Source organism: Hyperolius riggenbachi, chromosome 7 (genome assembly GCF_040937935.1).
Source record: "Hyperolius riggenbachi isolate aHypRig1 chromosome 7, aHypRig1.pri, whole genome shotgun sequence".
NCBI classification, from domain to species: Eukaryota; Metazoa; Chordata; class Amphibia; order Anura; family Hyperoliidae; genus Hyperolius; species Hyperolius riggenbachi.
The window spans coordinates 170,368,126-170,393,501 of record NC_090652.1 but is presented as its reverse complement, the minus strand read 5'-3'; the positions used below and the strand labels follow the sequence as shown (position 1 = coordinate 170,393,501).

General features: G+C 46.0%; 1 protein-coding gene across 1 annotated transcript in view; it reads left to right on the top strand.

Moving 5' to 3' along the window:
- Window positions 1-1,735: 1,735 nt before the first annotated feature.
- LOC137526125 (importin subunit alpha-1-like) overlaps window positions 1,736-25,376 on the top strand; it is a 59,391-nt gene continuing 35,750 nt past the window's right edge. The window contains exons 1-3 of the mRNA XM_068247345.1: window positions 1,736-1,827; window positions 8,854-9,122; window positions 23,443-23,525. Of these exons, the coding sequence (XP_068103446.1) occupies window positions 1,736-1,827; window positions 8,854-9,122; window positions 23,443-23,525 (444 nt within the window). The remainder of the gene's footprint in view (window positions 1,828-8,853; window positions 9,123-23,442; window positions 23,526-25,376) is intronic.

The following is a 25,376-nucleotide window of genomic DNA, read 5'->3' as shown; positions in this document are numbered from 1 at the left end:
AACCTCTTCCTGCAAAGGTAATGAGAAATTCTTTAGTGGAAATTCAGGAGTGCCCCAACACCCCTGCTATGTCACCCGCCTTAAATTGTCACTCCACTGTGACAAGATAACATAAAAACAAGGTCTCTTGAAGAATGCTGTCTGTGATATTCTCACTGCCAGAGGAAGCTCTGGACTTCAAAGACCCTTTATCTGATCTGGTAACCCCCATGTAACGATTGGTGTCAGCACGCAGAGAGAATCTGATTATTGGTGATCTGCAGTATCACCAAGAATGCAGATATATACCTGATTATTGATGATCTGCAGAATCACTGATAATACAGATATATTGCTAACCTCTGGACACCTATAGGTATGTGAGTTTGGTGTAACAGTAATACTTTGAGTAACACACCTGCAGAGCAGGTGATAATTGACAGTGAAGACACGGCTCAGAGCACAGGAACCTTCCAGCAGCCTGAGGCTCCTCAAGGGGAGGAGTCAGACTAAGGATGGGGAAGGCCAGAGAGTGAGTGACACCTAACGGTGGATGTCACTATCTGGTCTGGAGACTATCTCTTAACAGGAGAGATGGCTCTCAAGGTCGGCCTCGCCTGGTCGGCAACACACTGACAGATAAAGTACAAAGACAGAAGGCTGATTCGGTATCCAAGGCAAGCAGGGTCTGGCAACGGAATATCAGATATGCGAGATACCGACTCAGAAGACAGAGGAGTATTCGGAAAAGCTATAAGTCATAACCTATAACAAACAATGCCTATTCTGGGTGCGAGCTCCTTGTTCTCAGCATCCCGGAACTAGTCTGAAGTATACACAGATAATACAGTTCTCTAGACTGGGTGCGAGGTCCATGGTCTCAGCACCCTGGAACTAGTCTGATATATAACACAGATGGTAGTACAGTTCCCTAAGCTGGGTGTGAGGTCCTTGGTCTCTACACCCTGGAACTAGCTTAAGCATAAACAGAATACAATTCAAATAATCTGGTTAAGTGTGAATTCCCAGGTCCACCTGGTTCAAACACACTGAAGGATCTGACTAGGTCTGAGTGCTTCCACGTAGTGATCGCAACGGCAGACAACTCGCAAGTGACCAGCAGAAACTATATATGGAGTAGTGCTCTCCAGCACCACCCCTAATTGCTCAACCAATAGTATCCTGCTCTAGAGTCAGCTGATCGGCGTGGTCAGCTGACTCTTCCTGCTTTATATAAGAATTCTGCCTCTCAGCGCGCGCGTATTCCTAAGCCTATGTGCAGTAACAGACTCAGCCACACCAGACACACGCTGCTGCGTGCAAACCGCGGCGCTGGACGCGGAACCAGCCGCCTTACTATTGTTGCATGCGGCGGCTTTTCCGCGTTCTGCCCTGCCACCAGACACACGCTTCCGCGTGCAAACCGCGATCTCTCACACCCCAGCTGAATTTTTCCACTAGAGCTGACCTACTGTAACCCTTAAATGTCTATAATAATCCATAGACTTATGTATTTGCAAATGTGAAGGACCTGGTAGCTTTGTAATACCAGAAATATTACAAAGTGTGTTGGACTTCACTTGACGCAATCCTGAGAGATTTTCAACAATCCTGGATCTTCCAGAACCAGTGCTACAAAGAGTGGAAGTAAAAAAAACTTACGAGTCACTCATGGTCCTCATGTTTAGTATCAGAAGATTCATAAAATTATGCTGATTATGAATATGCATTCTGTTTTTTGATGTGACCTATGGGCATGGAGAAAGTGGGCAAAACAGGAACTGTGCCAAAATGTTTTTCTCTGGGCCGGGTGCACTGCCCCTATTCAAATATCACAAGGCTGGACTTGTACGTGTCATAACCCCTCCCAACTACAGTGAGGATTAAAAACACCATGACACTGGGCCCAAACCTGTCCTTGATCTAAAATCTTTGTCGAATAACATCCCAACATGCCAGCTGGACACTGGCAGACTGCTTTTCACAAAGGCCTCTGGCCGCATGGCAATCGGCCATCTTGGACTTTCTCTAAAGACTTGGGATTGCCGCATGTACTACCAATAATGGAATTTGAACTGTATTCTAAGACTGCTTTCACCAACCCTGTCCTCGAGGCCCATCAACAGTGCATGTTTTGTGGAAATCCAGAGGTAGTTGATCAGCTCTGCTGAGACACTAATTACCCCAGCTGTGAATGTTTGTGGTTTCCTGCAAAACATGTACTGTTGGTGGGCCTTGAGGACAGGGTTGGGGAGCACTGTCTAAGACTTTCTTTTTCATCTCTACTCTTTCTATCAAACCAATCTGTTTTGCCAGACAAGTATATTTACCTGTGGGTTAAAGTATACTGTGTGTATGTAGTTTTAGAGTAATGATTTTATTGCTCAGTCTTGTGCCTTTTCTAGTCATCTGATTGTTGCTACAAAGAATCTGCCCTCCGAAGTCCTACTACCGCATTTTTTTTCTTAAAAAGTGTCGTTTTGCTAGTTAGGTTGTAAATGCCTGTTTTTTCCTGCTTCTAGGAATAGCTAGTGGGAGTATTTCCTCCCTACAGAACTGGAAGAGTGGTGGCAGTGAAATTACCAGATTTCCAGCGTGAAATAGATATTTTTAGTTTACCGATTGTGCTTACAATCGGGATTGTACATGTATGGGCACCTTCAACCAATCTTGACCATTTACTGCACACACAGTGAATTTGCCTCCAGAAGTCTCTAGTGCAGAAGACCTGCATGGCAATCGTAGCCTAGTAATACGGGATTGGTGAGTGGTTGTCACATTACACATTGTCGGCAGCATTGCGACCAATCCTTAGCGCCAGTCTGTTCACCGTATCTCAAACCATTGGAGGTGACTATTCCCTGAATGGTAACGGGAGCAGATTAGACTGGATTGGCGCGCTCTGCCACTTTACTACCTTCTGACAATCCAACAACCAGTCTTTAACGTCGTTTAGACTGGATCGCAGGGCTGGATTGTCACAGCCACAGAGATGGACTATACCATAAAGGGACTAAATGCAGAGAAGGAATTTGAGTCCCTGATGGTTGATAAAACAATCTACCAAACCTTCAAAACTGTCGCCATTGGAGCTGGCATTTTGTGAAAAATGTTTCCTTCTACCAAACAGCAGCTTCTGTAATTCTAAATGGGAGTTAGCACCTCTAGTCTAACTGCAGGATTTCTGGAGTTAACCATCCTGGCGTTCTATTTAAATTGCCAGGGTGGCGGCGGCAGGGTTTTTTCCATGTCCTTTTTTTTTTTCTTTTCATGCTGCCAACTGAAAGTTGGCAGCATGAAAGCCCACTAGAGGGCGCACTAGGTGTGCCCTTCTGATCGCTTTCGGCATTCACAAGTAACAAGAAATCCCGATTTCTTGTTAGGCTTACCCTGTTGCCATGGCGACGATCGGGCTGACGTCATGGACGTCAGCCGACGTCCTGACGTCAGACCACTCCGATCCAGCCCTTTGCGCTGCCCGAAAGTGTTCGGGCCAGGCAGCGCAGGGCTCGGGCGGGGGGGAGCCTCTTCCGCCACTGCGTGCGGGCGATCGCCGCTGAGCGGCGGCGATCGAAGGCCACACGCAGCTGGCAAAGTGCTAGCTGCGTGTGGCGCAGTTTACATGAAGTAAATCGGCCCAGCAGGGCCAGAGATATCAGTATCCAAGAAGGTTAAAGAAAAAAAGCCTCTAACCAGCACTGGTTTGAACTGAGGCCCAATAATAAAACCTCACCAGTCAAATACCTTATCAGTCTTTCCAGAAATCTTACTGGACAGGCAGGTATTCCCAGTCCTTTGAGAGAGAGCGAGAGAGATTCCATGTTTATGAGCATATTTTAGCACTTTAGCTACACCATTGGCACAGTTTTCATAATCTCTTTGCGTGTGGCACTTTTGATTATTTTGCACGATTAACCCTCTGGGCGATACAATTGCATCGCCCAGGAGGGGGCGCAGCACTGTTTTTTTAATTTTTTCTTTTTTTAAATCCTGTAGCGAGCCCTGGGCTCGCTACATGATAGCCGCTGCGCAGCGGCATCCCCCCACCCACTCCGATCGCCTTCGGCGATCAGAGTAAGCAGGAAATCCCATTCGGAACGGGATTTCCTTCTGGGCTTCCCCGGTCGCCATGGCGATGGGGCGGGATGACGTCACTGACGTCATGGACGTCGTGACGTCAGAGGGAGTCACGATCCACCCCTCAGCGCTGCCTGGCACTGATTGGCCAGGCTGCGCAAGGGGTCTGGGGGGGGGGCTGCGCGGCACGGCGGGTAGCGGTGGATCAGAAGTTACACGCAGCTAGCAAAGTGCTAGCTGCGTGTAAAAAAAAAAAATTGTGCAAATCGGCCCACCAGGGCCTGAGAAATCCTCCTGCACGATATACCCAGAGCTCAGCTCGGGATTATCGCCCAGGAGGTTGAAACATGTAGAAACAGGGTTGTGGAGTTAGTCGGAGCAAATTTTTAGGTAAAAATACAGACCCTCTAATTTAAACTATATAAGATAACATTTTATAAATGTTCTAGTTCTCAGATAAGTCATCATAAATGACTTGTATACTGTAATTGCAGTGCGTAGTCCACAAAAATGAAATACACCGATCAGTTACTTGTGCTGCTGCAATAAATCTGTCACTGTATTTTTAAAGTCTGATTTATCTGATTTTGACTGTATATCTGATCTGTATACAGGAATCTTATATATAATTTTTTATGTAGGTTTTTTTTTCTGCTGTAAGGCTAAGGTCACATTCACAGTGGGACTGTGCGTTTTACTGTGACGTTAGTCACAACGTGTCTGCGTTAAGAAGTAATGCACTGCAAGCAGTGAGTTACCACAACGCAACATTTTTTTCAATGCGACGAACATCGGACTGTGAACGGCCCACAGAATTAGTATTGCAGTGCGGTAAGCTGCGTTATAAGACTTTATAACGCAGCTCCGCAACGTGGCACTGTGAATGCGATCTTAAAGAGAATCTGTACTCTAATATTCTTACAATAAAAAGCATACCATTCTATTCATTATTTTCTCCTGTGCCCCTCCGTGCTGTTTCTGCCACTCTCTGCTGCAATCCTGGCTTGTAATTAACAGTTTTAGGCAGTGTTTACAAACTAACCAGCTTCTAATAGGCTCAGCTAAGCATAGTGTATGAGTCATTCAGAGTATGCAGGGGGCCTGCAGAGGGTGTGTATCGCTTCTACCAATCACAAGCAGCCCTGCACATTCCACACAATCAAGCTTTAGCCCGACAAACAGGACAGAGGAAAGATACATTGATTTATTACAGAGACAGTGCAGTTAGGAAAGACTGCAGTAAGCCAGAGCAGATTAGAACAGGCATAGGAACTTATAGGATAGAAGAACTAAGGCTGAAAAATTTGTTACAGAGTCTTTAAAGAGACTCCGTAACAAAAATTGCATCCTGTTTTTATCATCCTACAAGTTCCAAAAGCTATTCTAATGTGTTCTGGCTTACTGCAGCACTTTGTACTATCACAGTCTCTGTAATAAATCAATGTATCTTTCCCCTGTCAGACTTGTCGGCCTGTGTCTGGAAGGCTGCCAAGTTCTTCAGTGTTGTGGTTCTGCTATGAACTCCCCCCTCCAGGCCCCTCTATGCACACTGCCTGTGTGTTCTTTAGATTAGAGCAGCTTCTCTATTCTCTCTTATCTTTTACAAGCTGGATAAATCGTCCTCTGAGCTGGCTGGGCTTTCACATACTGAAGAATTACAGACACAGGCAGAGCTGTTTGCAGGAAGAAACGAGCAGCCTGAAACTTCAGTGCATGAGAGATGCAGGGGGAAAGAAACACACAAATGATCTCTTGAGATTCAAAAGGAATGCTGTATACAGCCTGCTTGTGTATGGATGTATTTTCTATGTGTGGACATGCTGTACATCAACCTACTTCCTGTTTTGGTGGCCATTTTGTTTGTTTATAAACAAACTTTTTAAAACTGTTTTTAACCACTTTTAATGCGGCGGGGAGCGGCAAAATTGTGACAGAGGGTAATAGGAGATGTCCCCTAACGCACTGGTATGTTTACTTTTGTGCGATTTTAACAATACAGATTCTCTTTAATCCTGATGTGTAGTTGTCACTAATAGGGATGGTAAAACAGAACCTGTAACAAAGAAAGTTCCCCTTGGGGGTACTCACCTCGGGAGGGGGAAGCCTCAGGGTCCCAATGAGGCTTCCCCCTCCCCTGTAGCTGCAGGCAGTCCAGCGCTGGCTCCCCCGAAGTGTCCCGGAATCCTCCCTCGACAAGGCTGGTAAGCGCTGGTTTACCTTTCCTGGCTCCAGCGAGGGGGGGGGGGGGGGGATACTCCGGTGGGGGAAGCCTCCGGATCCTATTGAGCCTTCCCCCACCCGATGTGAGTACCCCCAGGGGAGGTTTTTTTGTTTTGTTTTGTTTTTTTTTACTGGTTTTCTTTAAGGAGATGCAAATTTTGCGTCGCAGCAGGTTTATGCAAATTTTGTATGCAAATTTATGCACTCTCGTTGCTCATGAAATCAGTTAATTTGATGTGTTGTTGGGTTTGGAAACTACAAAGTAAGTTACTCATTAGTACTTTACATATTCATTCCTGAAGAGCTGTTGTGAATCAACTGAGAATGTTGTGCACATTGATTGCAGACATGTTGTCTATCACCTGTAAATCTGGTTCAGATTGTGTATAAGGAATGTGAATGTTATTCTCCAGCAAGGTACCTGCATATCACTCTTATTCCTGGTACACACAATGCAATTTTTTTGTCCGATCGAATGGTTGAATCAATAGTTTCCGACAGGTCCAATCTGATTTCTGATTGTTTTCTGATCGATTTCCTGATCACTTCTATACAGAATCCATCAGAAAAATTATTGGAAATCAGATCGTACATGTTGGAAATGATCGATTTTAAAGGGGGAACTTCAGCCTATACAAACATACGGTCATTAAGTTACATTAGTTATGTTAATTAAAATAGGTAATCTCTCTTACCCACCCTGTTTTAAAAGAACAGGCAAATATTTATGATTTCCTGGGGGCAGCCATCTTTCTGATTGAAAGGTGACAGGGAGCATGACACAGTTCCAGCTGTCCTGTGTCCTGACCACCCCACCCAGCTGCTCTTGCTTGGCTTCACATCTCAAATTCAAAATGTACAAAAACAAATTTGTACCAAAACAGCAGAAGTACATCAGAAATCCCATCATGCTTTGCACAGCATCATGGGAAAAATGCCCGGACAGATTTCTTTGATGGGGTGGAGCTTAGCTTCTTTGCAGCTAAAAATGAGACTTGAGTAAGAAAAACAGTTCTGATGCTGTGAAACAGTTAAAGAAACAAGCCTTTTCAGTGCTGCTGAGTAGATTTTTAGTCTGGAGGTTCACTTTAACAATCAATCCGATTGTAAATTGCATGGTGTACCAGGCATTAGGTGTACCCACAGTTAGATTGGCTAGGACCTGATGGATGTTCTTTGTTGCAGTATGTGCTCTCTACAAATACTAGTTTTGATTTCTATTGAACAGCTACTCTACAGCAATATCCTAAGTTTAGTTAAAATGCATCTCCAGGTGTACAGATACAATGCTTGAAAGCTAGTGTTCCCAACTCATTGCCTGTTTAATAAGATTCACTGTAACCCCATATCAGCTGGGTTCCAGTGCATAGATCCTGCCCCCTTGCAGAATATGGACTTTTTTTTGTTTGTTTATATCAGATTATAGGAAAAGGTAGAGGCCTTTTAAGGTGGCAGGGCTACACACTGGAACCCAGCAGATATTGGGCTCTAGTGAATCTCATTATACAGACCACATAATGTAGCATGCACGTTGACAATGACAGGCCAGGATGGCTGACAGTAATGTCTGCTTCCTGGCAAGGAGCTTTTTGCTCCCAAATTGCACATGACCTCTTAATATAGCTTTTAAATTCCTAAGCGTTGGCAGTGATGAGATGCCTTTATAGCCTGAGGAGGCTATACAATCTTGTTTAGTGAAAGTATGCAAGCTAGAGGAGTCTGAGTCGGTGAAATCCTAATCTGAGGAGTTGGGAGTCAGATTTTTTTTTTCTTGTACTGACTCCACAGCTCTATGTAAAAGACCTGGGTCAGATTACACTTCCCACTGGGGTTCTTGCTGAACCCTGGGGGCTGTTTTGCTAGCAGCCAAGGTAATTAATAGGTGAGGCAGCTACATTAAGTTATCTGCCTGCATTGACATGAGCATGGGGGATTGTTTGGTGTTCAGTACACAATTTTAATTGGTTTTGTCTTGTTTGACAAATTGTCCAATAAAGTGATTGTATTCTAATTGGTTGTGCAGCCCATGTTTTCAGGATCTCTCTTGCCTAAATCAATTGTTTTGTTGGATGAGGTGCTAAGTAGTAGGGATGATCAAAAATATGCAATATTCTTCTGAGTTGATGCAAATGTGTGCAATTTTTTTATGCAAATGTCTGCAGTTTGAAAATGGACCAATCAATTTAAACCCTGGGTTTAAATTGATTGGTCCTTTTACAAGCTGCATATGTTTGTATAAAAATGTAATTTAAGTATTTGCATCTCATTGATCATCCCTACTGAGTAGGGATGGTCAAAGCCATTCAAATTTTCGGTTGTTGCAGCATTATGCAAATTTTGTAAGCAAATTTATGCAGCTTGAAAATGGTCCAATCATATTTTACCTCAGTAGGGTTTGATTGGTTCATTTTCAAGCTGCATACATTTGCATACAAATATTGCAAAATGATGCATCAACTCAAATTTATTTGCACCTCATTAATCATCCAAAGTGCTGATGTCTCCAGTTCTAGAAAGACTGCTGGAAAAAGTAACCAGGTAACGAATAACTTTTTTAACTTTGTACTATACTTGCAGAAAAATGTTGTCTCGTGAGAGGAATCCTCCCTTAAATGATATAATCGAGGCTGGACTAATACCAAAACTGGTGGAATTCCTGAGCTACCATGATAACAGCATTTTACAATTTGAAGCTTCCTGGGCCCTCACCAATATTGCTTCTGGTACCTCTGAGCAAACGAAGGCTGTTGTAGATGCAAATGCTATTCCCTCTTTTATATCCCTGATCGCCTCCCCACATGGTCACATCAGTGAGCAGGCAGTCTGGGCATTGGGGAATATAGCTGGTAAGTTTTGTTTTGTTTTGTTTTTTCCATTCTACATTAACAAAAACTGCTGCATTCATTTTGAATATTTTTATGTTTTGAAATGACGTAACTAGAGATGGCCCAAACGGTTTGCCGGCGAACGGGAACCGGCGGACTTCCGTGGTTCGCATCGCAGAGAACCACGAACTTTATCGGAAGTTCGATCTGCCCTTATACTACATCATTAGGGTCACATTGTAGCCAATCAGGCTACACTCCCTCCTGGAGCCCCACTCCCCCTTATAAAAGGCAAGCAGCGTCAGGCATTTTACTCACTCGTGTGCCTGCAGTAATTAGAGAAGGGAGAGCTGCTGCAGAGAGAGAGAGAGATAAGGAAAGCTTAGTTAGGCTCTTTATCACACTGATACTCGAAGAGGTAATGTAACTAGTACAAATTTTCAGCAGAAGAGTAAGTGTAGTCAGGTTCAGGCCGTAGTCCTACACAAAGACAGGGGTATCAAAGACAAGGTAGCTAGGCAATAATCGTAGTCCATAAGCAATCAGGGTTCATAGACAGAAGTCAGATGTCAGTCATGTTGTAAGGAAGATTAATAGAGTCGTCAGGGACAGGCCGAGTCAACACGGAAATCAGATGGCAGTAAAGCAGGATGACTAGGCAAAGGCGAGGTCAAGAGGCAGGCAGGAGGTCGGTACACAGAAAATATACAATATGATGTTACGAAGATTACAATAAGATAACTACAATATATTAAAAATATAACTACAAAATAACAAGACTAACTAGAATAGATATATATTGTGCGGCTACACAATATATCAATGTAGCTCAAATTCCTCACTAGCTAGGCCAAGAACCAGCGAACTGATTAGTATCAAGGCCACTGAGCAAGTGAATACTCTGGCCTTAAATACCCAAGAGGCAGAGCAAAAGCCCAGCCCCCAGAATTGACAGCACCTCCTGCAATAAGGTGTCAGCTGATGACATCACAGCTGGCACCCCATCAGACATGCCTCCTCAGGCTATAAAATTACAGAGGGGCTGCAGCACACAACAGGAAAACCGTGACGGGCTCTTGGTTACGCTTTAACGCGCTTAAGCTCACCAACTGCGCCAAAGTGTCCCCGATCTGGTGAGTCCTACTCTACCATGCAAAATGCCAGTTTTTATAAGCAGTCTAGTGGGAACTAAACCAAAAACCCAAGAGTCAACTAAATGGGGAAAAAAAATTCCCATTTAGTTGACTCTGAGCTGCGCGCGTCCTGCCAGAAACACGCCAACCCACATCTACAGGGAAGCCGGGGATGCCTTTGACCAAAGAGGAAGCTTCCTCCAGCTGCTCCAAACTATCAGAGCAGCCTGCAGAGACCACACCAGGTACATTTGTTACTCTTGTAGTCTTGTTGGCTTGCTCCTTGCTGATTCTTATTGCTAAAAAAACACCCCTCAACAGCTCTTTTGAGAGCTAATCTTGTGTTTGTTTTTTGTTTTTTTGTGGCCCACTTGCATTATATACAACCCTGTCAGTCAGTTGCAGCTGGACTTTGACCCCTTGGTGATAATTCCTACTGTGCCACTGCCAGGCCCAGCACATTCAGTGACTACCTGTGTGTGTGTGACAGGCAGCTGCACATTTGTAATCCCAATCACTGCACCTGTTCATTGTTCAGTGCACCTACCTACCTATGTGAGCGCATGCATGAATACCACCAATCATTGCCCCTGTTCACGGTACCTGTGTGTGACATCTGCACATTTGTGATACCAATCACTGCAGTGCATACCTGTAACCTGTTCAGTGCACCTACGTGAGTGCAAGCAGTGTAATATACCACCTGTCACTGCACCTGTTCACTGCAACTGTGTGTGACAGCTGCACATTTGCAATACCAATCCCTGCATACCTGTTCACTGCACCTGTGTGACCGCACGCTGTTTAGCATACCAGTCCGTGCATACCTGTTAACTGCACCTGTGTGACAGCTGCACATTTTATTATAATACCAGTCACTGCTACCTTTCACTGCACCTGTGTGACTGCACATTGTATTAGTCAAGTCAGTGCATACCTTTCTCCCATCGTCCTCCAGGACGGCTGCTGCTGAGACATTGTTGTCTCCTCTCACAACTGGAAAAACCTGAAATTCTAAAGTCAATTGAGTCGGAGCCCATAAAGGAACTCCTCCCTCCGAACCTCCCCAGTTTTTGTTTCCCATTCACACTGGTCACCTGCTTAGGTAGCAGTTTATTTTTTGTTCGTATGGGTTTTGCCTGGGGCATCCGTATGGTAAGGCAGAGTAGAATTGCCTAAACAGTGGTTGGGTCTGGTACCTGGAGGTTTTAGCCTGGTGGGAGGGTAAGGTACCGTGGGTTACCTGTTCTCCTATGACTCAGGCGAGGACGTCTGAACAGCCGCTGTTTGCCGCCCTTCAATCGTCATTTTTTCCATGTCGAGGCCGGGAGCGGGATAGCCGGCAGCGAAGTCTCGCGTGAACGGGACTTCGGCTGGTGACATCATTCCGCTTCCGGCCGTTAGGTGAGGAGAGGCGTGGCGGCGTCCTGATCCATGAAGTGCGGGTATAAGTCCGCGCTGGGGCACACATGGAACGCCGCTCCCGCTTGCACCATGGAGCAGTCGCAGTCCTTCAGTACGGCGGCGGATGATACCCCAGGGGCTATTCCGGTCAAGTCAGCTACAAGTCCGCGGGTATGTAAGGGGAAAATATTACATATTTTTAAACACAGTGACAGGCAGCAGGTTTTAAGAAACTTTCTTTTCTGTCTGTGTTTTTTCCCTACAGACGCAACTGCAAAGCTGAAAGTCAGATGTAGAGTGTGCAATGCTAGGCTTCAGGAGGGTGCAGCTAGAAATATATGTAAAGATTGTCACATAGCATCTAAACAGCCTCCTGCTCCAATAGGAGAAGGCTCCCAGACTGCACATGCTTTGCTTGAATTAATGCAGACTGTTAAGGATGAGATATCTAATACATTTAATGCCTTCAGGTCAGCATTTTCTGTTAATCAGGATCTCAGCCAGGACCTGAGGCAGGAATCACGTTCTGCTGCGTCTACTTTGAATACCTTTTCAGTAGATCAACAGAATAATGCACAGGCTGTATCTCAATCTTCAGTCATCCAGGAGCTGACAGGTCAGCAGCCATTGCATTCTCAACCTTCCCTTCTGAATCAGATACAAGTTTCTTCTGAAGAGTCAGAGGGTGAAGCTATAGACTCAGAAGTATCTGAAAAATCTAAGGCTGTTAAAAATTCTCGTTATTTTTCTGCAGAAGACACAGAGGGCTCGTTTCCACTATAGCGAATCCGCATGCAGGCACCGCATGCGGATTCGCATAGTCAGTACAAGTGGATGGGGTTGTTTCCACTTGTGCTTCGTGCCGGTGCGTTTTGGCGTGCGGGGGAAATCTGCGGCAGGAATGCGGGCGAATCGCCCGCAATCCTTTTAATGGGGAAATCGCATGCGGCTTTGTCATGCGGATTTCCCCGCGATTTCGCATGGAATGCAATGGAACTTTGCACAGGCAGCGACATGGTTAAATTCGCCTGGCTCCTTGCCATGCGAAATCGCGGGGAAATCCGCATGCGGAAACGCATCCGCATGCGATTTCGTCCGCGGTGGAGTCCAGGCGATTCCGCACCGCAACAGTGGAAACGAGCCCAGAGGAAATTTTAAAAGCTGTATATGATTCCGAACAAATTAAGTCAGATTTGCAAGTCACTTCTATTAGAGACGATATTTATAAGGGGCTGTTTATTCAGGCTGCTAAGGTTTTTCCCATACATGATTCAATTAAGGAACTCATTAAATCACAGTGGAAAGATCCGGAAAAATGATTGTTTATTCCAAGATCTTTCAAAAGGAGGTTCCCCTTCAAAGAGGAAGAGGAATCTCCTTGGGCTAAATGTCCAAAACTGGACGCCGGGTTGGCTCAATACTCGAAGAATTCAGATTTATCTTTCGAAGACGCAGGATCCCTTAAGGATCCCATGGATAGAAAAGCAGAGGCCTTACTCAAGCGTGCATGGGATGCGGTCTCTTTTTCCTTTAAACCAGCTATTGCTTCTATTTGCTTAGCCAGGAATCTGGTTAGATGGATAGAGGGGCTACAAAGTCACTTAATTGCAGGTACCCTGCATGAGAAAATTCTCGAGAGTTTACCTGTTATTACTAAATCGATGGTGTTTCTGGCTGATGCCGTGTCAGAAAGTTTAAGGTCTTCAGCTAAGGCTGCGGCTCTTGTAAATTCCTCCAGGCGAGCGGTTTGGCTGAACGCCTGGGAGGGAGATTCTGTTTCAAAGCACAATTTATGTTCGATGGAGTTACATGGTGAATTATTAACTTGGAAAGACCTTGACTCTGTATTAGAGAGGTCATCGGATAGGGGAAAAAAGTTCCCGGATAAAAGGTAAAAGGTCTCTAAGAAACCATTTCCCAATAGGAAAAGCCCCTTTCGAGGTGAAGCTTCAACCAGGGGTGCTTTTCAGCCCAAAAGATGGACATATAATGCAGGTAGAGGTAGGGGATCATTCGTATTCAACAAGTCCCAAACCCCTGCTGCAAAATCAACGAAGTGACAATCAGGATAGGGTTGGGGGGAGGCTAAGTTATTTCCTTCCGGCTTGGAGGGAAATAACAAGTCCTTATAGCCTGAATTTTATTCAATTCGGTTACAAGATCGAATTCAGCTCACATCCTCCGCCCAGCAGGTTAGTGACGGGGGTCCCAAAAGACCCGCAAAAATCACAAGCTCTGAGAGATTCAGTTATAGCTCTACTGCAAAAGAATGTCATCAAGAGTTCCGTTACAGGAGCAATTCCAGGGGTTCTATTCGAGAGTTTTTCTGATACGCAAACAGTCAGGGAAATTTCGGATGATTCTAAACCTAAAACCCCTGAACCCTTACATTGTGGAGAAAAAATTTCGGATGGAGGGTGTTGCCTCTGTCAGAAGTTCAATGTATCCGGGAGCGTTTCTTACGACGTTAGATTTCGAAGATGCGTATCTTCATGTGCCAATTCACCCGTTGTTTCGAAAATTCCTCAGGTTTGCAGTTCAAATCGGGGAATCTGTCTGCCATTATCAGTATCGGGCCCTCCCATTCGGAATAACGTCCGCACCAAGGATCTTTACAAAAATTCTGGCAGAGGTAATATCCATCCTTCACCTCCACAATGTAAGGGTTCTGCCGTACCTGGACGACTTCCTGTTTCTGGCAGACTCCAAAGAAACCTTGAAGCAGCAGCTAGATTTTTCAATAAAGGTGTTGAAAAAGTTAGGATGGATTGTAAGCGCAGAAAAGTCTCAGCTGGAGCCAACCCAAAAGCTGGTGTTTTTGGGACTTCTATGGGACACCACAATCCAGATGGTGTATCTTCCGGAAGACAAAGTAATAAAATTAATTCAGAGAGTACAGTGGTTCAGAAGAGAGAAAAGGGTGTCTTTGCGAGACATTCTCTTCTGGGTCACATGTCATCAACCTTTCCAGCAGTGGAATGGGCTCAGGCCCATTCAAGAGACACTCAGATGTGGTTTCTTTCGGTTTGGGACAGGAGTCAGAAGAGTTTAGACAGACAAGTTCATTGCCCAGATCAGATTCGATTATCCCTACAGTGGTGGACTTGCCAGAGTCGTTTGGCTCGGGGACGTCGATGGTTCCAATCAGCACCAGCAAAAATGTATACAGACGCCAGCTCGTGGGGATGGAGAGCTCATTACTCAAATATTCAGGTTCAGGGATCCTGGAGCCAGGATATGATGGGCAGCTCTTCAAATTCCAGAGAGCTGATGGCGGTGAAGCTGGGTCTTCTTCAGCTTCAGTGTCACATCATGGGCAAGGAGGTTCTGGTTTATTCAGACAACATAGTGACAGTATCCTACCTCAAAAGCAGGGGGGTACAAGAATAAAGAATTTGCAGGAACTAGCATTGGAAATAATATCTTGGGCAGAGTGGAATCTGATATCTCTAATTGCAATTCACATCCAGGGAGTCAAAAACAGATGGGTAGATTCTCTCAGCCGAGGAATGACAATAGAGGCAGAGTGGCAGCTCAATCAGCAAGTTTTTCTACAGATTGTTCAGGAATGGGGGTGGCCAATAATAGCTTTATTTGCAAGTCCTCAGAACGCAAAGGTAAACTACTTCTGTTCTCTGCATCCCAAGATGCCAGAAAATCTATTAGATTCTTTGATGGTGGAGTGGCCCACAGGCCTCCTGTATGCCTTTCCCCCATTCAGACGAATTCCCAGAGTCCTGAGAAAGGTGGAGATATCAGATTGCAGCGTAATATTCATAGGTCCCTGGTGGCCCAGGAGGACCTGGTTTCCGCATCTTCAACAGCTAGTAGTCAAGGGGCCTTGGCATCTGGGCGACAGTCCAGATTTATTGATTCAGGAGGGACGGTTTCATCCCAACCTTCACTTGTTGAACCTGACAGCCTGGATACTGAAGAAAGCATCTTAGAGAGGTGGGGTTTCTCAAAGAAAGTGGTATCTACTTTGGTTAAATGTAGAAAACCTTCAACAAGGAAAAAATATGAACATTTGGAAAGCTTTTTTGTTTTGGAAAGAAAAGAATGGAGTCAGAGCTAATGACTTAAAATTTATTTTAGAATTTTTGAGTGGAGTAGATATGGGACTGGCTGTTAGTTCCTTGAGAGTTCATGTCTCCGCACTTTGTTTTTCTGGATAGACAATCATCCAAGAATAAGTTTGTTAAAAAAATGTCTTACCTCAGCTAGAACTCAACCAATTCCAGAAAAGTTAGTTCCACCTTGGGACTTGTCTATGGTGCTAGATTTCCTAACCTCAGAAAAGTTTGAGCCCTTATCTGAGATCCCTTTGAAATATCTGTCCTTGAAGGTAGCTTTTCTGGTGGCCATTACATCCGCTAGGAGGGTTAGCGACATTCAGTCCTTATCCATTAAGTACCCTTACATGGTTGTACATCCTGATAGAATAGTTTTCAGACCAGACCCTGCTTACTTACCTAAGGTAGCGTCCGCCTTCCATAGGTCACAAGAAATAATTTTACCTTCTTTTTCCACAAACCCAACAAATGATCGAGAAAGGAAGGGGAGTACACTAGATGTTAGAAGAGTGGTCCTAGTTTATCTACAGCGAACGGCTGATTAGAGAAGATCTAGTCCTTTACTGGTCTCTTAGGCAGGTTCAGGTAGAGGTTTACAAGCATCTAAAAGCACCATAGCGAGGTGGGTAAAGGAAGTGATCACGCTAGCTTACAAGTCCACAAATGCTACTATACCTTCTAGAGTAACGGCACACTCTACAAGATTTTTGGCAGCTTCCTGGGCGGAAAGGTCAGGAGCAAGCCTAGAACAGATGTGCAAAGCTGCGACCTGGTCTTCATATACTACGTTCATCAGACACTATCGGGTTGAGCTGCTTTCGAGCCAGGACCAAAGCTTTGGAGGAAAGTTTTTACAGGCCATCATCCCTCCCCTAAGGTAAATTTCTCGCTGGTCTCAGCAGCAGCCGTCCTGGAGGACGATGGGAGAAAGTCCCAGCTGTTTACCTGTAGCTCTGTTTTGGCGAGTCCTCCAGGACGGCTGCCTGAGTTCCCAACCCTAGATGATATATAAAGGGGTAATATTAAAACGTATGAATGGGTACTCGTGTTGAACTGGGGAGATTCGGAGGGAGGAGTTCCTTTATGGGCTCAGACTCAATTAACTTTAGAATTTATTTCCGGTGTTTCCAGTTGTGAGAGGAGACAACAACGTCTCAGCAGCAGCCGTCCTGGAGGACTCGCCGAAACAATGCTACAGGTAAGCAGCTGGGACTTTCACTTTATCCCCACTGATATAGACAAAACAGGCAGAGGCAGACCCAGAGGCAGGCCACCCGGCAGGTCTGTTCGAGGTCGTGCTGACATGATTTTGTGCGGCCCTAGACCAAAGTACAGTGCTCAGAAGAAGGCACGTCCCATCAACTCCCAAGATTGTCAGGACGTGGTTGACTATTATACACAGAACACCTCATCTCCCGCAGCAACCAGCGCTACTACAAGCACCACATCCGCTGAATTTGACACTTCACAGGAGTTATTTAGTGGGGAAATCACTGATTCCCAGCCATTATTGTTACAAGATGAAGGCGCTAAGCAAGTTACACCACCTCATGTCTGAGTTAGGCGACACTATGGACGTAAGGTAGGAGGAGGATGATGAAGTACCTGCTGTTGGTGCAGTTTTGGAGGTGTTTGATACAAGCGAAGTGGGGGAGGAGGATTATGATACGGATGCCACATGGGTTCCCAATAGAGACGAACAGGGGGACAGTTCAGAGGGGGAGTCAGAGGAGTAGAAGACGAGTTCCTGAAAGAAGCAGGGGGAGCTCGTCGTCAAACAGCTGGTGGCAGTGTCACTTTGGACAGCCAGCCAACATGCCCTTTAACGTCCGCTGCTGACGCCACCATAGTGCCCACACCCCAGGGTGGCTCAGCAGTGTGGAAAAATTTTCCCCTTTTTCCCGCCACTAACATGTTGGCCGGGTTATGTGGGGATTGGTCGAACCACCATCTGGCAGTGACCAGAGTGGAGGCCCAGTAGTAGTGCTCGAAATCGGGTAGCCAGATACCTCTATTACATTGGTCTAGCTGTAAGGTGGATAGTGCAATGCGAGGGTTCTTAGGGTGCCATAAAAAGGATGAGATGGCTTTATTGATTTCTTTAAAATATTTGTAAGGGATAAGTACCTGGCTGTTTCTAAAGTAGTATAGGAATTTTAGGAAGCATGTTCATTTTAATGGCATTAGTGCGACCTATCAAGGATAGAGGAAGAGTCTGGCATGCTTTAAATTTTTGCTTGTTTAGTGAGCCCCTGTTCTAAATTCAGGCTGAAGTAATCATTATTTTTTGCAATCTTGATGCCCAGGTATGTAAATTTAGAGACCCATTGCAGCGGTGTGGGAGTTGGTTGTAAGGGTAATTGTGCATCCAGGGGCAATATTACAGACTTGTCCCAAATTACTCTAAACCCCGAAAATTTGCCGTATTCCGTAATGAGGTTTAATGCGTTTGAAAGTGAGGAGCCAGAGTCAGCTCATGAGGTCATCCACGTATAGAGAAAGTTTTTCCTCTCGTGTGCCAAAGGTGAGACCTTGTACCAACCCACTAAAGCGTAATATCGCCAAATGCTCCACTGCCAATGCAAACAATGTAGGCTATAGAGGGCATTCCTGTCACGTTCCGCAAAAAAGAGGAAAGGAAGCAGAAATGGAGAGCCCTTCGCATACTCTGGCCCTCGGCGTGGTGTAAAGGGTCCTAAGCCAGCCGACAAAACTGTCACGCAGCCCGAAGCATAAAAGTACCGTCCAAAGAAAATTCCGATCTACCACGTCGAAGGCCTTTTCTGCATCCAGCGAGACCACTATGCAAGAGCCTGACTGGTCATGATTGACAGATTAGTCATTCGTGCCCTTCCCAGGGATGAATCCCGATTTGATCTGGGTGAATACTTTTTTTGTTAGTAATGTATTGGATCGAGAGTACTTTGATGTTCTGAGAGCAAAGTCTATCATAGTAAGACCAGCTATGACTCTCCTGGGAAAATTCTCAGCTTTTGCTGAGGCACAAGATATTTACGGAATATTTCACCTGGGAATCCTGTCAGTGGTCGGCCAAACAGGAAGATCTAGAGAAAATGATCTGGTTGTCTGATTCAGTGACACTCTCCCTAAATGGGTAGACTTCCCAACCAAATCTGCAAAGCGTAACATGTATTTCTCAATCTATTAGTTATTACGATTGATGCAAGCCTCGGGTGGGGGGGGGCGCATCTGGGTCACAATTACATGTGTCAAGTGGTCTTCACTAAAGAAAACCTTCTCCTCGGATCAGATTTTCTTGCAGTCTGGAGGACTCCAGAAATGAGAGAATCTGTTGAAAAACAGAAATGTGATTTTTCAGACAGACAAGACAGGCAATCAGACGTCTGTGGCTTATTTAAACATACAAGGGGGGGGGGGGGGGGGGGGGGGACTTGCAGTCCACCTCTGATCGCTCTATCTGCCTATATCTCCAGATATTCTGCTGGGCAGGAAACAAGGTTCTTTCTTTAATATCTGTTTTCCCTTAGAGGAAATGTTCTAGCAGATTGGCTGAATAGCTAACAATTATTTCAGAGCAATTGGTGTCTCAGCATATGATTGGCAGCTACCTGTGTTGCTGCTTGGGACAATGTTGTTCTTCCCAGATGCTCCCCAAAAAGTGTGGATGCATTTCTGCTGGACTGGGGCCTGCAGAGAGCACACACCTTTCCTACAATTAACTTAATATGGAAGGTACTTCAAAAAGTGGTGGAGGATCAGTCCACTGCTTCCTTTCATGCTGCTGATAGGAAGGAGCTGAGGAGGAGGGGGAGATGGTGTCTCTGCACTGCCGAATGTAAAGTGCAGAGGAAACTTTCTTCTGCTGTAGACCGAGGCTAATGAAAACAGCCGGGCAGGGACATAAGTCAGGTGGGCGCTCCGCCCACCTGTTAGGCTATGGGGAGAACACTGAACTCTGCCTCAGTGCTTCAGATCTGCAAGGGTGCCACATGGGCCTCTTATGATATATTCATGAAGCATTATCGTTTTGGATCTACCAAGCAATCAAGACTTGGGTCTTGGATGTAAGGTACTATCTACAGTGGTCCCACCTTGAAGGAAGGTAATATTTTAGATCTCCTGGTGGACCTGTCATGGAGGCAAGTGAAAGCCCAATAATTACTCTTTCCAGTAATTGGATTTCCACGTAGCCTCCATGACGGGTGGATAGAACCTACCCAAAACCAAACGGTAAGTCTCCTACTGATACAAGGTGATATTCAAAAGTAGGAGGTGGCTTTTAAATCTAATCTGTCTTTCCTGTCCAGGGATGGAAGGGGTTATCTCCTGGTGGACCTGTCGTGGAGGTTATGTGGAAATCCAATTACTGGTAAGCGTAATTATTGGTGTTGTAATAACCAGGACAAATGGGCAAACAAAATGTGCAGCTTTTATCCACGGTAGCACATTTTTTATTTTACAATTCTAATGGCTGAAAACAGAATTTTTTTCCATTTTTTTTTCTTATTCCCGTTAGTCTGAAGCCTTCTAAAAATCCTTTTTATTTGACATTTATCTTCAGCAATATCAGCAGTGCTGAAACGCAGCATTCCCGCGGCAGAACAATGTCCTTAAACTCCCCAAATACCGGGCAAAATTCCACGACTTTCCAAGTTGTGGATTTTGCTGCCTGGGGAGGCAGAGCTTGGCGCTGTAGCTCTGCCTCCATTAGCGTCGGTCCCTGCTGATCGCTGCCTCTCCCCTCTTGATGAAAGACTGAGAGGGGTGGGTAGAGGTGGTCGATCATCAGGGATTGACGCGAGTAGAGGCAGAGCTACAGCACAAAGCTCTGCGTGTTTTATGTACGCGAGACTGCCGGTAAAGAGGTCGGAGCAGGGGGAGGACTTAGAACTGCGCAGCCACATTTGCGGCAATGAGAGCTGCGCAGCCGCGGCCAGACCTGGTGGCCATCTTTAGTGGGGAAACTAAGGACGACCTGAGGGATCGGGTCGGGACCCCCAGAGCCTGGCCTTTCAAATAGAAACGCCACGAAATGAAAGGGGGGATGCGGATGGCGTCCCCCAAGGGTCATAAAGCAGCATAGGTATTTACCTTTTTTTTCGCTTATTCGCCTCGTAAGTCCTTTAATCAGAACAAACTCTAGTTCATCTATTTTATTTTCACCACATTTTCCAATTTTGGTTATATTTAATAGGCTACATGAAGATTTAGCTACCTCTTTACATTGTACTCGCTCTTCCTTCCCTATATTGCTAGACTCCCACTATCTATTTTACCTAACTTGCTCTACCTCCCTCAGATCCTAGTTTAAAATCTCCTCCAACTGGCTGACTACCTTCTCCCAAATGCAGTTGACCCTTGCCCCATTGAGATGCATCCCATCCCTACTGTAGAATCTGTAGCAGACTGCAAAGTCTGCCCATTTCTCCAGGAACCCAAACTCCTCGTGTACTGCATGTCTGTACTTTTTTACAATAAATTACAATTCTGTGGCCAATGGTTTCCTGAAGTTAACTTCCCTTCGAGACTACAGTTTGGCTGATCAGCAGTCTTTCCAGACTTTGTACTCATCATGTCTCACAAATGTGGGGTTGGTTGGGGATTGGAGGGCACAAAGCAGTCTTTCTCTGCCAGCACTTATCACCTGACCTTTCCTTCCTTCCCTGTGCTGGTAAGAGCCTCGTTATGGTCACACTATGCTTTTTGGAAGGATCTCTCTCACTCGTCCAAAGGGAATTTCTCTGACAGACCTTTACGGACAGTGAAACATTCAGTAGAATGAACTAGGGTTTTATAGTATATATAGATCTCCACAAATGTGACCAGTTTGGGGCAGTTTCTAGGCCGTAGAGCTCCCAGGGCAAGGATGTATAAATTGCGCCTCTCCTCCCCAATAGACTCAGAAACACTATTGCAATGCTGCTGAGTACTAGGTATCCCCAATATAGCTAGCCAGAGGACCCCAGTATTAGCCAGAGGTAGCTCCCCCACCTTGTATAAGTAGCCAGAGGAGCACCCAGTATTTAGCCAGATGCAGCTACCCCAACGTGGGTAGCCACAGGAGCCCCCCTTCCCCCAATGTTGGGTAATTGAATGCTGTGAAGGTAGCTAGAGGGCCCCATTCTCTACCCCCCCCCCCCCACCAGGGGGCACACTAACGTAGGTAGCCAAAGCCTGCTCCCCCCTCTCCCCCCTCTTAAAGTAGCCAGGGAGCAACCTGCTTTAGATAGACTGAGCCCCTCCACTTTAGGTAGCCAGAGAGTGGTGGGGGCACATGCAGAGTGCAGTGGGGACAGTAGGGAACTTTCCTTGCCAGGATCCACACGTGCCGCATGTGCTTCCTGGTCCTAAGCATCCCATCTCATGGTAACCGTGCCCCATATCACAGGAGTGCTGTTACCATGTGATGGCAGGCTTGGGACCAGGAAGTACACCCAGCATATGTGGAATCTGGCGAGAGATATTCGCAACTGCTCCTGCTCTGCTCTCTGCATTGGGCTGGGGGTTGCACCACCTGCCCCTATAAACGGGCAGGAGTTTGGTCATGATTAATCTTTTACAGTAATCCTGTAAACCTACATTCAATTTCATTGGGTGTTTTATTGGGTGTTAGGGCTTAGTGCATATTTGCATCTGTTTTGAATTCAAGGTGTGTATTTAAGTCTGAGGGGCGTTGCACACCTCTGTTGGTAATCATTTCAGTTGTAGCCTGAATAGAAATGTTGCAAATTCCTTTACTGTTTTAAGAAAATGTGTAGACCATTTTATGGCTATCTGCCCCAGGTTTACACTGTTTGTTAGTCGCTTTCGTGTTGACCCCTCATCGTGGTGGGAGAGTCTAATACTGAACAATCTGCGAGAAAACTGTTCATTGGAATCGAACGTCCTCCATTTGTTGTATCTGTTTTGAATGCACATTGTGTAAACTGCCCGGGTGTGAGCTCTGCACATCTATGCAGCTGGTCAATTCGGGTGCAGCCTGCATTTGGAAGCGCTGCCATCTCCTCCTGTTGTACAACCCTGTAAACCTACAGTGTTTCCCTGAAAATAAGACACTCTTATATATATTTTTCCTTCAAAAGGTGTACTATGGCCTATTTTCGGGGAGGTCTTATATTTTGTGGGGGTAGCCAGATGACCCTTTTGTATACAACCAGATTCTCACTGTATACAGGCAGATCTCCCTAGTATGTAGCCAGTTTCCTTCCCCTGCCCGCCCACCCGCTTTACCTCCTATAATTCACACCACAGATCAGAGGTGAAGGCAGCTCATGTAGTCCAGTAAGCACTGCCGTATACAGGAAGCGATCGGTGTACTTCCTGGATATAATGAGCTGCCTTTCAACGCTGATCTGTGGTGTGGATTATGCAGGGCTCAAGCCGCAGGGGGATCAGACTTTCTTTTGGAGGGGGCCGGGAGCAGACAAGGTAAAGCGAGCTGCTGGGCAACTGAGCAAACGTGTGTGTGTGTGTGTGTGTGTGTGTGTGTGTGTGTGTGTGTGTGTGTGTGTGTGTGTGTGTGTGCCCCCAGCGCCGGCTGTGTCCACTGCCACCAGGGCTTATTTACAGGGGAGGGCTTACATTTGGAGATGGTAATTTACCAAATCTTCCATACAAATCCCTTTTGCTTCTTGTCAGACCCTCTAAACCTTAGTTTATGGCCCTTGTTTCAAAATAGAGCATATAGAAGTATAGTTATTTGCTTAAATGTATTGTCCGAACTATGTAATACTTTACATTTCTTTTCAGGTGATGGTCCAATGTACAGAGATATACTGATCAATTGCGGTGTGGTACCTCCACTTTTATCCTTAGTGGCACCACAGACACCGGTACTTTTTTTTCTAGTTATTAATCACCTTATTAAAATACATCAAAGGAAATGTGAAGTTACAAAAAAGTGTGATAATTGCCTATGGACAGGGAAGACACTGGTTCCTAGAGCCTGCCTTAGCAATATAATTTCAAATCCGAGCCGGGTCTAGACAGGCACATATGAGGGGGCAGTCAGAAATGTGAAGGGGGCATCATGTCTGAGAACCTTTTTTGTTAGATACGGTAGTGCGGTGTGCGAAGCGGGCGTGGTCATGTCATGTGGGAGGGGCTAACTATAATGCAGTTATACCAGCTAATGTAGTTGTAGTAGTAGTAGTAGTAGTTGCATAAAAAATTTTTAAATCCACATGACAGTGTTTTCCCAGTAAATGCATGTAATGAGACAGCGTTTCACCAGTAAATGCACGACGACAGAGAGCCAGTGTCCCCAGTATATGTAGCCAGGTCTAAAGCTGTCCCCAGTATATGTAGCCAGGCGTATAGCTGTCCCCAGTATGTGTAGCCAGGTGTATAATTGTCCCCAATATATGTAGTCAGGTCTATAGGTGTCCTCAGTATATGTAGCCAGGTGTATAGCTGTTCCCAGTATAATATGTAGCCAGGTGTATAGCTGTCCCCAGCATATGTAGCCTGGTCTATAGGTGTTCCCAGTATAATATGTAGCCAGGTGCATAGGTGGCCCCAGTATAGGTAGGCAGGACTTGCTGTGTCCCCAGTATAGCCAGGTGTATAATTGTCCCCAGGAGGGGTGGCAGAGAAGAGGGAGCAATAGGCACAACGGTAGAGAAGGGGGGACGTTTCTCCCCCCTTCCATCGCCTGGGGCTCCCCCCTCCAGATATGAGCGGCTGGCGGCATCCGAACACTTCCTATTCCGGTGTGTAGGGAGATCTGTGCACTGCTACTCTGGTCTAGTCAGTGGCGTCACTAGACTAGAGTTGGGTGAACTGTTAGCGCAACTGCAGCCGAACTGTTCGGCTGCCCAACCTGTCATGTGGCTGTGGCTCTTACTACTTCCGGGTCGCAATGACCCGGAGTAGTACGTCTGCGCTGGCCCGGCGGAGCGCGTCCTAGATCGCGCTCCCGTTGCCGGGCACTCTCTGCGCATGTGTGTGACGTCACTCATGACGTCACACACATGCGCAGAGAGTGCCCGGCAACGGGAGCGCGATCTAGGACGCGCTCCGCCGGGCCAGCACAGACGTACTACTCCGGGTCATTGCGACCCGGAAGTAGTAAGAGCCACAGCCACATGACAGGTTGGGCAGCCGAACAGTTTGGCTGCAGTTGCACTAACAGTTCGCCCAACTCTACACTAGACCAGAGTAGCGGTTCACAGATCTCTCTACGCTCCGGAGTAGGAAGTGCTCGGCTGCTGCTAGCCGCTCATATCTGGAGGGGGGAGCGAGGGAGGGGGAGCCCCAGGTAAGGGAGGGTAAAAGTCCCCCCTTCTCCGCCGCTGCGGCCATTGCTCCCTCTTCTCTGTGCTGCTCCCCTCCTGCTTGAGGGGGCATTGTATTTGAGGGGGCGATGCACCCTCTTGCCCCTGCGTGTAGCTGACTGTTTCAAATACAGCTGTAAAAGGAAAATAGATTAAGCAAACCCTTCCATTCTGCACTATATATTTTGCAAGTAGGAATAAAAGAATATGTGCATGTGACCTCCCAGTGTTCATACAGTCAAATGCATGTCAAAAGCATGCTGCCAGTTACTATATTGGGCCCAGTGCACACCTAGTGGTTTTAGCAGCGATCCACCTGTGAAAATGCTTGGCAAATGTATTTCAATGGGATGGTGCACACCAGCGGTTTGAGGTTTGCAGCAAACTGCAAACGTGCCTCCTGCTGCA